Source organism: Saccoglossus kowalevskii, chromosome 13, assembly GCF_978046115.1.
Source record: "Saccoglossus kowalevskii chromosome 13, keSacKowa6.1, whole genome shotgun sequence".
NCBI classification, from domain to species: domain Eukaryota; kingdom Metazoa; phylum Hemichordata; class Enteropneusta; family Harrimaniidae; genus Saccoglossus; species Saccoglossus kowalevskii.
Window position 1 is genome coordinate 28,870,604 of NC_140653.1, and position 12,842 is coordinate 28,883,445.

The 12,842-nt window shown below is 33.8% G+C and overlaps 1 protein-coding gene across 1 annotated transcript; it reads left to right on the forward strand.

Annotated features, from left to right (window-relative positions):
* Positions 1 to 1,154: 1,154 nt before the first annotated feature.
* Positions 1,155 to 9,950, forward strand: LOC100373008 (lysM and putative peptidoglycan-binding domain-containing protein 3-like). The gene is made up of 2 exons (XM_002730816.4): positions 1,155 to 1,694; positions 9,199 to 9,950. The coding sequence occupies exons 1-2, from the start codon at positions 1,323 to 1,325 to the stop codon at positions 9,709 to 9,711; spliced, it is 885 nt and encodes a 294-aa protein (XP_002730862.1). The 5' UTR covers positions 1,155 to 1,322; the 3' UTR covers positions 9,712 to 9,950.
* Positions 9,951 to 12,842: the final 2,892 nt, after the last annotated feature.

Sequence of the window (12,842 nt, forward strand, 5' to 3'; positions counted from 1 at the left end):
AAACAAGAAAAAAAAAACATATGCATAATTGACCACTTATCATGGTTAGATAGAATTTTGGTATAGTAAAAAGCTCATTTCCCTTCCGTGAATAACAGACTACTGTTCACTTACACGTCTTTTACTTGGTAAACATTAACTAATTATCTACTGTAACTGGGGGTATATAAAGATTTGTCTTATTGTTGTGACAATTATTTGCTGAGGTACGAGGCAAACAATTGTCACAGATTTGTAAATAAATCTTTATATATTCTGAAGCTTACAGTTAATTATTGTTTTGTCATCTTGAATAAGTAGTGCGTATCGATATGCGCATAATTAAAACCTTTATTCTTCAAGTCACATCGGAATAACAATTTTAGAACACGTTGATGATCCAGTAAATGCCAAAGTTTAAACTAAGAGTATTTGGTGAAGTGAAATGTGAATCTTTCCTGTTTCCGAATCTACTAAACAAAATGACGAGAACGAATTCTTTGTTGATCCGACCATGATCCGAAACACAATGTGAAACGTTGAGGGCAGTCTTCGCAGTTGGTAAATAATTTACGATCCTGCCAAGGATTCGATTAGGGGTACATGTGTACTAACACTTAACACTTAGCGCAGTGTGAACTTTAACCCCCCCCCCCCAAAAAAAGTGTTAAATATGCAAATAGCGCGAAATAATATTTAAAATGGGTATGGCAAAACTCATATATTTAAAAGGTTTTTAAAAAGTGAACAATCTTACTGTCAAGCGACAGATGAACTTAAATATAATATGAGTAAACAACGTCGCAGTGACAAGACATGCCATGTTTGAATGGACCAACACAAATTCATAAAAATGGAATGAGCAAATTCCCTAGGAGTTATGAAAATAATATTTTTGTTAAGTAGTTTAAAAATTTAAATTTACTAGTATTTGAAATCTGCGTATTCAAGTTATTTTGGTGAAATAGGTGGTTCCGATGTAGACATTAGACTACATTCACACTGCAATGTGGTGGCCCTGTACCAGAAAAAGTACGATTACCTTCACATGTCTGTGTAGTAAATTGTCATGTTACCAACCCGCAACATTCTAGTGTCAACAAAGTGATTTTCCTTGACAGCGCCCTCACGTGTGTTAATTGTGAAAATACGTAGGCGCATGCGTACTGATAACAGGAATCATCAAAGTTTGGCGTTCGTCGGTTTGGTTGGAAAGGTTTTACCATTTTTTACCCCACCTCTACGATTATGACAGCAGATTAACATAGCCAAATGTTTGAATAGAATCACTTGTTCGGCGTGTACTGAAGATTTTGACCGAAAACCGCTTATGAGATCGTAGTATGAATAGCAGTGTAGCCGGTCGCCCTTTACGCCATGGCTCTCGTATGCCTTCTGTCCACGGTTCATCATCATCGTCAGCGAGAAAAAAGAAGAATCACCGAATCAACCACAATAAGTACCTTTCCAATTCAGGACAAGTCCAGAACGTTCAAAATGCTCGAGTGTATATTTTCGGCGACGCAGACGTCGAAGCGGGCGAGATCAACGGCACGGAGGTCGAAATGTCACAAATTCGGCCGAGAGGGGCGAAAAAGAAACGATCTGCTACAAATACTTTTCACGACGTGGAGCCAGAAGAACCATTGTATATCGAACGTAAAATCGAAGACGAAGACACGTTGCAAAGCTTCGCATTGCAGTATGGCGTGCCGGTATGTAAGCTAAACCAGTTTAGTATAAATTTATAAAATGTCTCGCTATGATGAATGAACATACATACGTGTATTTTAGAATCCATTGTGTCGTTGCTGGGCTGACGTCTGACTAAAACATTAGTGTCATATTTTGACCCAACTTCCTTACCTTACAACATTGGGTACCCCCCTCTCCCGTATGTAAAATACTCCAATCGTAATTATATTCAATCGGGACTGGCCAACCTGACGGTCGGTATTTTTTTTAACGGGAGCTTTGTATAAACGATAATAGGTTGTACGTGTATTTGACAGTAGCTGTTCGAACTCAATTTAGTGTACTGACGTGATGACGTTAAACACGCAGCTGTTTGTTAATTTACATACTGCCGGTGTGCATGTACATTTCATAAATATTACGAATGAACTGTACACGTACGCATGTTTTAAAGTGATTTAAATCCACGCCCACGTGACTTCCGGTGTATAATAACCTACACACACATACAAAAGATACTCTCAATGTCAAATTCGTTTGACGTGGTGTACAGTTATGTACATTCATCCACGTAATCAAAATATTTAATAAATATGATTAATTAATGTGTATTAAAAAAACTGTCATTGTTGATTCACTTTGGGTCAGTTCAAAGTCCAAGTCTGGCTATCTCAGTAACACAAAAGATTGTTTTTTTTCAAGTACACATGATCTCAATAATTGTTTTTTATAGCCATGGTCGCAATCACATGTACACCTGCATTTCCCGAATATAATCACGTGTTGTTTTTCTCCAATGTCCATATTCAGACTAAAACCCTTCGATGAAAAATGCTGACCACATCAAAATTACAATACAATTTGATAAGACAGGCTCCAATCTGAGTGAAGGAATGCGTAATTTACATAATAATGTACATTTTGTATAAATTTAGTGACACTTTTCGTATCAAGGCCAAAGTACATGATGAATTCAGGGTTTCTGGTATCCCTACTTACCCATATTTCTTTGAAAATCAAAGGGCATGTTTTATTCAAAAGATCCAAAAATTATTTATTTCAATATGCAAATTAGCTACAAAATACCATGTTTACTTACCAGGGATTGCGTCAGTGTTTTTGTGTAGCGGGTCCTGATGAGAAAATGAACTGGAACAATATATTCTGTGTACAGATGGGTCTTCACTTTGTACTTTGGGGGGTGCATCCCTAATATTGGGGGGGGGGGGGGGCAGGGAAGCAGAATATGGGGGTTAACACAATCCCCGCTACCCACCTGTCCACTCACCCAGTATTTTTTTAACCTGTTACCAGAAAAAATAAATTTATTTTATGTATCATTGTGGTCACCCACCACATGTTAATATCAAATGCACCGTTTTCTCCATGATCATTTCAATTTGTAAAAATAGTCATTCAAGTTTAAGCAACATTTTATTTTGCACCGTATATTACACTCTCACTGTTTTCATCCGAGCATCATCTATGACAGACTGTCAAAGCTCACAAATTTTTTTTCTTTTTAAATGTAAATATCAAATGTATATCTCTTATCATCAAAATTGTACAGTTATGTAAACTCAATGAAAACGTACATTTACTATTTGTAAACCTCTGTGGGATTCTAAGATACTGTTTTGACACGGCTCTAAAACATGTACATTCCCTATCAGAGTTGTCCGAGCATGTGGCAATGGACATAAAACAAAATGGTGGGTTGTGGAATTACCGGTACAGAGGCCTCACTGAATCATGGAATCTGCCAAGGTATAGTGGTAAGGCGATGGCTGAATAAATAGACCTTGGCGGGTGAAGTGAATTTAAACTGGCATATATTGCATGCTTCAATTCTATAAAATATGAAATATTTTGGTCATAAACAAGCCCCTGTCATTGACATAAATACATGTAAGTCACTCTAAGTCACTAACAAAGCAAACAATATATTTTTAGCTCCACTGTCGACTTTGTCGAGTGGAGCTTATCATATGAGTGATTGTACGTCATCATCAGTCGTCGTCCGTGTCAACTTTTTCACTTTTTATTGAAAACTAACATGGTTTTTGCTTTGATACTTGGTGTATACATGTATGTATTTAGACTTGTTCATTTCGTGATGATATCTTTAATTCTTGTGTAAAAACGCAAGTCCAATTGCCTTGATATTAAATACATGGGTACTACATGTGACTTCTCTTAGATTTGTTCATTTCATGATAATATCTTCAATTCTCTGATTTGTATGAATATTTTTGTAATTTTTGGTATATAGAGTGATATTTTCGAATTCTTTGAAAACAGCAAGTTTGAATGTTTTGATACTATACATATAGGTACCTCAGGTAGACCTCTTTCAGATTTGTTCATTTTTTAATGATATCTCCAGTTCTTTAATTGAATTGTGCATTGCTAATAGTGAAGCTATCTCAGTTGAGAGACTGCTTGTTAAGAATTTATCATCCTCTTGATCATCTTGATGAAAAGTTTCAAAAATATATTTTCATTAGATAAAATAAAAAATAAGTCCAGTCCTATACCTGCAATTGCAAATGTGACTGCTTATACTTTCTAAAGAATTTAATTTCTGAGTAACGCACTCGATTCCCTCCCCATCTACACACACCATCCCCACCATTTTCGTGTTGGCAAGGCGTTTAAAAAAAGATGGGACTCGCGCACCATATTGTTCCTCTCTCTGCACCTTCAATGCAAACATATTTAAGATATTAAATAGCAAAAATATAAATACCTATTTTCTGTACTTGTGAGTACATGCCATAAATAAAAGAAAAGCTGTACCGTTATTTATATTGTGTACATCTATTTTTGTCGTTAATTTTCATTCAATGTGAGAATACTATACTAGTCTTAGTTAAGGTTACTACAAAAATTAACAGTGAAGTAATAGAATAAATATGAATCATCAGTATAAGCTAAAGTTAACCCCCTTCCCCATATCATTCTTAAAATTTGGAATATTTCATTGGAAATACTAACTTGCCCAAAGAAGGATGATAACCTTAATTCTAACCCGAATAATATAACCCCAGACTATTAGAAGCACATCTCCAATGTGTACATGTATGTATATTCAGATTACGGTAGATAGACTGGTAAATCACACTGCTGAATCATTAACATATTAAATTGTATGTATTTATTTTCACCATAGAAACACTACTGTAATTTACATAATTAAATTTCAATTTTGCAATAGGCTTAAATAAATAATTATATAAATAAACTATAAAACTATGAAAATTCAGTCCCCTTATCTTGAATTTTGAAGATATGATGTTCCAGTTTACTGTTTTTAGATATAACATACCTTAAAGTATCTTATAATAAAGTGGTATTGTGCCACCACAGATGAAAAAGAGAAAGGTTCATACTCCTTTTATCTAGTACATAAAATATACAAAATATAAATCAAGCGAATATACCTTTTTAGTCCCCGTTCGGATGCAGTCCAAAAACGAAAACAAATTTTATACAATTCAAATCAATTCCAACATAAATATTCTACAGATATTTTAATGTAAGCGTATATGCATATTTTACCTCCATGGTGTATGTAAGAGTTCTTGGTTTTTAAATATTATTGTTGGAGGTTTTTCTCAAGTTTGTTCTTATGGATATGCCTCTTTACTGGAGTGATTGTTTTTTCAAATTTTGATATTAATTAAAGTAGGAAAGTTGTCACCTGCACGTGCAGCAGATGGCCATAGCGGGAGACTTTGCGTTTTTAGCATATATTGTTATTGATGCTTAGGACACAATTTGTCAACCAGTGTCGATCTTTCTCTTCCTTGTTTCATACAACTGTGTAAATTAATTTGACCTCCCCATTGAATCTGTATCACACTCACTAACAGTGACAAAGAAAATGTACACTCCACCGGTTGTTACACATGTAGAGATATTCTACCCCTTGCTGAATTCGGGATCCATCAATCATCGAGCGATGCTACTGCCATGGGCAACAACCAAAATAAGGACGCCTTACCATTGATGATCGCGTGCATAGATGCTCGGTACTGTAGCACTGTTTTCACATCCTCAAAATTAGACGGAGCATTCTTAAAGTTGCAATCTGAGATAATTCCTATTTGGGGATATTCTGAAATTATTATTTTATGATGTGAATATGAATAAATTGCAGGAAATATTTGATGATTCCATGGATTCACTCATGAGGCGAATCTTTGTGAATCCTTAGAGGACTATTCTAAAGCATTAGCAAATGTGATTCAAACAAACAATAAAATAGGAATTTAAATCGATCACCAACAATTTCCATTAAGTTATATTTTATGCATTTAGCACAAATTCAGGTATCACTCACATGTTTGTGCAAATACCCCTACGAGTGCTACTTTTAAAGGGAATATTTTTTGTCTTGAAGTGGAAAGGAATGTATTAATGTTAACAGAATTCTGTCCATGTCAGTGGTTTTATCTATAGTTGTTAACAGTCTTACGATTCAAAAACTCAAAAAGTTCTTATCCTATTGTTTTGAACATTTCATACTTCAGTGTCAAAACTCACCAAAGTATATTTTAGGAGATACATTTATGATTGAAAACATCAATTCTCTACATTAGAATTTGTAGTTTGAACTGAGTTACCAACATATGCAAATTGTGCCCTCTAGGCTGCTATGACACACCACTGATTTAATCAGATTTTCCTGCTGGAATTATGGAATTTGTAATTTAGTAAAATGAAATTCACATTTTATTAACAAAATAAGTGTAGATATGACCGAAATCGTAGGCCACAACTGAGTCGTTGTTCTTGTTGAAGGAATCCTGTTCATGTTGTTGTTAACATTGCTTGTGATTACAATAGCTGACAATGTTTTTATTTAATATTTCTGGAAATGAACCCTAATTTTGGAGCCAACAGACACAATTTGGGTAATTTTTCTGTTTTTACTAAATAATATTGGCTTTTGTTGTCCCAATCTTCTGAAGGAAAGTGCAGACTATAAACAGGACCATTTTTTTGGAATTTGTGATGAAAAGAGGGAACTCTTAACATAGGAAAACATTTATAGCAAATTGATGATTTTTTTTTTGCAATTGTGTACAGTATTCAGTAATTTGACAACTAAAAATACTTTTTTGTGATTTCCTTTATTCTCCATTAATTTTAATGTAACAAATCTAGCACACTAGGTATTTTTGTATATTGCCTTTTATATAGATATATTGAAATATGACTGGTAGATAGAAGTCAAATTGAAAGTGGAATAGTTGCTCTTTGTATACATGTAATTAAATATTCATTTTATGCCAATTAGTTAGTAGCAAGGTTTATTTTATGTAACGAAGTGTTTAGTAGTCAATCGTTTTATAGACTGAAGTAACACCACTGATGGAGTAAACATATAGATAAATATTTTTTGATTAATTTGCATTGAATAAACAAGTCATTGTCAATGACAAGTCCCCATCCAGTTTTTTTGTTTTTGGTAACTGTTTAATAATTCATGAGATGACTTCATATTTACTGGGCATTGACACATGTTTTTACCGACCCCATCAAAACACTGGTATGAACGACGTGTTTCTGATATATTCAAGAGCAGTTGTTCTGATCCAACGATTTTACATAAAATGTCTATGTCTATACGTTAACTTTCAACTTCAATAGTCTAGAAAGTATGACAAAGTATGACAAAGCAGTAATTCCCGGTTTAACGCGCAAATATGCAAATTAGCCTTTCTCTCGTCTTCTATTTTTGGTGAATTCTTGGGTTTTAAATTAAAATAGCTGATAGACGCTTTGGCCATTTGCCTCAAAATTTTCACACATTATTGAACAAGGTGTTCACCCTTCAAAATGCATCCGGACAGTTTATTACGGCGAATAACAAGTCTGCAATTAACATGGATATATAAATTATGCAAAAATAGAAAAGAGTGAACTTTGAGGTCATGCTGTGCGACTTTGAAAGCCGTTAGAGAGATGAGTGGACGCATTTGTATTAGTAGTATACCAAGGTATCCAGTGATGTAATTTTACCCACAAACGGACTTGAAGTTTTTAAGCTAATTTTTTTTAAACCACTTTTGTTCAAAAAAGCACATTTTTGACCCAAAATCAAAAAAGCATTCTGGATATTTAAAATAAAGATAAGTTTTACAAAGTTTGTATAATAAGCTTTCAGAAAATATATAACATGTTGGATATATAATACCATCTTCATTGTCTAATTACTCAAATAAAAAGCAAGCCAAATAAACTGCATCTCTACCGTAAGTATGAATGAGATCAGCCCAGGTATGTCTGAGATACAGGTGGAGATGAACACATTCAGATGCACTGTGGTGAAATCATAAGTACCTGTTTTCAAACCATGTTCGAACAGGGACTAATAAGCTGTTTAGGTATTGGCTTTCAGTAAAATACCATACGCTAAATTTGAATACAGTGCTAGTGCTAGCTGGTTCTGGCTTTTTAATAAACTATCCAGTGCTTTAATATTTGGCTTCTACTGAAATATAGTTATCTTAACCTTTTGTAGTAGATATAAGTTATCATATTGTAATATCGAGTATAATAAGCCAAATTTATGCATGGTTTTAGAAGTGTAATCTTTCAATAAAGATTCATGAACACCACAAAAGCAATTGTTATAATAGTTGTATTTTAAATCAACCTACCAGACTACGTGTAAGAGATGTTAAAAATATATTATGAAATATTATAAAATGACTTTGTAATTAGTTTTTGCTACGTTTTCAATATAATAACTGCGCCAAAATGACCTTTGTGTGATAGCAAATGAACACATAAGGTTAAATATAAAGATATCTAAGCTACTAATATTTGCAAACAAGATCTAGACAACTGGAAAATGAGTTCTTGGGGAATTCGTTTCCCCGCCGTTTGCGTGTCATCATCATTAGTATACATTGTACACCATGTTTCATGACATCTCAACATGTGTTTGCTTAATTGGTAGCGTTTGGGACCAGTATTACGTAACTGATTAAAAAAACACTATTTGCTGCAATAGAAGTGCATATTCTTATGTAAATTACACAGGTGTTCTACATGTATGAGGAAAATAAGTAATTTTTTTGATGAGTATTCATCACTAAATCATAAAAAAATTATTCAAGACTATTAATCTGGGGGGGTTGTACTGCTAACAAATTCTCATAGAAGCAATGTCGAGCTAGTTCAATTACATGTACGTTGTATAATTTGGGGTTTTCATTAGAAAAGTAATTTTTACTTTCATAACAATATTTGACTAAATTATTAATCTATTATGAATTTCAGTAGTATGTTACCATATGGCATTATTAACCTTCCAGTTCCTACTGCTACTCTTGTATATACTCTCATTGTCTATATTTGAAAACAGATTTGGCAGCATCTGCATCACAGACATTTGTGTATTTATGTTTGGTTCAGCGTTTATGTCACCTTATGTTCATGTATCTTGTTGCACGCACTACTGGTCATTGTATATGTACATGAAATAATTTTGCGTATTTTTGTTTACAGGTGTCAGAGTTGAAAAGAATAAACAATCTCATAATTGAACAAGACTTTTTTAGGTTAAAAACAATCAAGGTGCCAGTTAAAAAATATGGACTACTCACGGAACTTCATGAGGAAAAAAGGCGGCGCCCAAACGCCGCTCAGCCTACAGAGGCTAAACAGACTATTGAAGTTAACGACGAGGACGACGAAGACACTGTGTTTGAGGTTAGAACTGTCAGTATACGAGACTCTTTACAAGGAAACTCTGAAGCCAGTGAATTTCTAAAAAATATGGACAAGGATTTGGAAAAAATACGGAAATCTACTCGGACTGAGAAAAGCTCATTGACAGAGGTGACTTCCATGTTGAATGCAAGGTACATACAACCGCTTACCCCACCCAAGCCTAAATTTGACGGTGCTAACTGTGGTTTCTCTTGGTGGACTATGGTCATCATTATGTTTGCAATAGGTATCATTACACCGGTCTTCTATTTTCTCTTTAAAGACCATATTCATAATATACAGCCGTGATCGGTGTTTTTTTTATTTCCAGCGTTCATTATACTACCGGTACTCTTTATTCAAAGACTTCTGTGAAGATCTTCGTAGCTACCAAGGTGGCCAGTTGAGAAGTGATGTGATACTTCCTGTGATTTTAATATTTCTGTATCATTTAGGGTTGGTGGTTGGAATCTATGTGAATTTTTTTTAATTTAAATTTAATCTGATAAAGACAATGTTTGTTGGCTATTTCTGTCTATTCTCAGAAATCAATGCCTTGTCACTGTGAGACATTTATGAAGTCAAGTTCACTTTAGGCCAAATTTTCAATTTTATTTGCATTTTAGGATTTATATTTTTTTCACGTTGTCTACTAATCCCTAATGTAAGTAATAATTCATCAGTCTTCCCAGAATTCAACTCCCAGCATGGTCTGCTTTGGCTGACAATATACAATGTGCATGCGAATTTCTAGCTTTCTTTTTGGCACAATACATCACTTGTGCAGCAAGTAAAACGTGGTCTCTGAACGTTCAATTCAATTTGAGATTCTGAATGTGTGAATGTGCCTGTTATGCTTAAAATTATAGCCACTTTCTAAGCGTAAGCATTTGGAACAAAACCGCATAATATCGCCAAAACCAAATTTACTCTTTTGCCTTTTCTGCTGGGTTAATAAAGGCTGACATGATTTTGTCGCGAGTGCGAAGAATTAAAATATCTTGTTGTATAAATTAATAATCAGTTTTGAGGTGAGGAGGTGTATTCAGTCGCATGTACGGTTTGGCACAAGCCTCCGACTTCCTTCAATCAATCTATTCGGAACAAAATTGTTGAAATTATATAGGTATAATTGAAAAATAATCTCTAAAAAAAATGTCACGATTGTTGATAAATATGAAATGACAAATCCTGAAAACCTACTTAGCTCTGCTAGTGGCAAGTAAACTTCATGTATGTGGGCACAACTCTGAGTGCGTTGAGAAAAGTAAACTGATTTCCATATAAAGCCATGGGAACACATCTGTGACTTGTTCATGAAGATCACTATTGGTACTGCTTCTGTAGTAAACACTGACATCTGTGACAATGACACTACAGCACTGTCATATTTTAATCTGTCTGACGCACACAATTTATGTTGTGTAAATGTGAAGCACAAAAGCCAATCATTATTGTTGGCGTAATTCTTTATAAAAGTTTATAAAATTAAAATAATAATCACTTAAGCACGTTTTAAATACTGGTTTCAACAACTTATATGATAACTTTTTTTTTCAATTTAAATTAATTTTTTTTCTAGAAAACTGATGACTTTATGATGTAACTCGTCGTAATCGCATGCACTGTGGAGCTTAACTGCTAATTGCTGCTCTAATGAACCACTGTTTATCGCCCTCACCATTACTGTACGTGTGGTGTACGTGTAGGGTTACAAAAAAAGTGACCAAATAGTGTTTATACTCTGTGGTGTCTCTTCGCCACCTACTTTGCACAGTTGTTCACCCCTCCCCTCTTAATAATTGTTGATATACAGTTAATTGAAATTGAGTACAGTGCTGTGAATTTTAGCTGGGTACTGCTAAGTAACTGCAGCAATCGTCAAAGCATAATTTTACACAAGTGGTATGGGAACATGTAAATTGTTTTTGGCAGTCTTATTGGTTTGTTTTCGCTGCTTTAGACAGTTTTTTTTTTCGGAATTAAAAAAATATATAGACTATAATTTTATCTTTGAAATGTGGACAGTTAAATTTTGCTTGCTAATTTCACAGTTTGATGATTTTACGTCATTCACGAAGACAAAATTACACGATTTCCACTGACTCACGAAATGTACAAAAAAATTTCTCTCTCAAAGTCAAAGCGGTTTACAGTATGGAACTCAAAGTGGTTCTAAATATTCTGAATAAATATTCCAGTCACTGATTGGCTACAAATTTATTAGATTGTTAGCTGATAATACTTTTGACCAATAGGAAACGTTGTTATAAACTCAGGTAGTCACTCACACAACAGAAAGTTATTTATTATTGATTCTAATTGGTGTCAAAGAACTTTACCAGGTACATATTATTCTTTAAGAATATTTATAGAATTGCATTCAAGACAGAAAGGTTGTTTCTTATTGTCATTGCCAATGTCGTTACCATTCAATGTGCTACTGTACATGTAGGACAATAAATGATCGGAACCGCTAGACATTGTTAGATTGACCGTCAATCGTAGTTGAATTAGCTATCTAGCATTACATGGTATTCTCGCTGCCAGGTCTTTATTTCTCCTTCAAAACTCTACGAAAAATTGTCTTCATAGATTATTTTTCAGTGAACGATAACAAGTTTCAGAGAGTTTGGTCTACCCGTGAGTTGGCATGCAGTTTAATTCAATTCAGCTAATGAGCTAATCGTATTATTTTTTTGAACTAGACTTTTAAGCTGAACTAGCTTCATTTTGAAATAGCTGAAATAGCATGCTAGATGGAAAAAAACAAAACATTTTGTTCCCAGACTGAGTGGTCATCTTATTATTATTACTTCTATTTTGTGGCCATTGAAAAATGTTTATGCTTAAAAACAGGTCTTTGATATTGAAGTTGAAATTATCAAATTTCATCTCCAGGGACTAGTTGCGGTTTCATTGTGTTTGATTGAACCCTTTCTGAGATTGGAAACTTTTTGTGCAATATCGGAAACAAAAATTAGAAACTTTTTCTCACTGAATTAATAGAAATAGTGAATTCCAGATAATATTGTGGTGAGTTATCTTGTTTAAGAAAGTGTACATTATGGAATGACCAAGTATAATTTTATTGAGATATATTTTCTATATAGATTTCAGTTTTATTCTTGTAACAGGATAACAGGAAATGTAATTATTTATGTTTGATGGTATATTCATAATTCCCAAGATGATAGTTATTATATTTGTAACAAGTTAGCGTTTATTTGTGTCAAAATCTTGTCTCAATTTTGGTCATCAACCATCCTAATTTTGCACAAATGTTTTTTTTTTTTTTGTTTTTTTTTATTTTGTTTTTTTTTTGGTGTCACATTTCATCATAATCCTTAATCAGTGGTAAGTTCTGCAATTTTTGCCTCAATTTTGTGAAATTGCAGGAATAACGAAAAAAAGACATTTTAGCTTCTCACCGATATGTG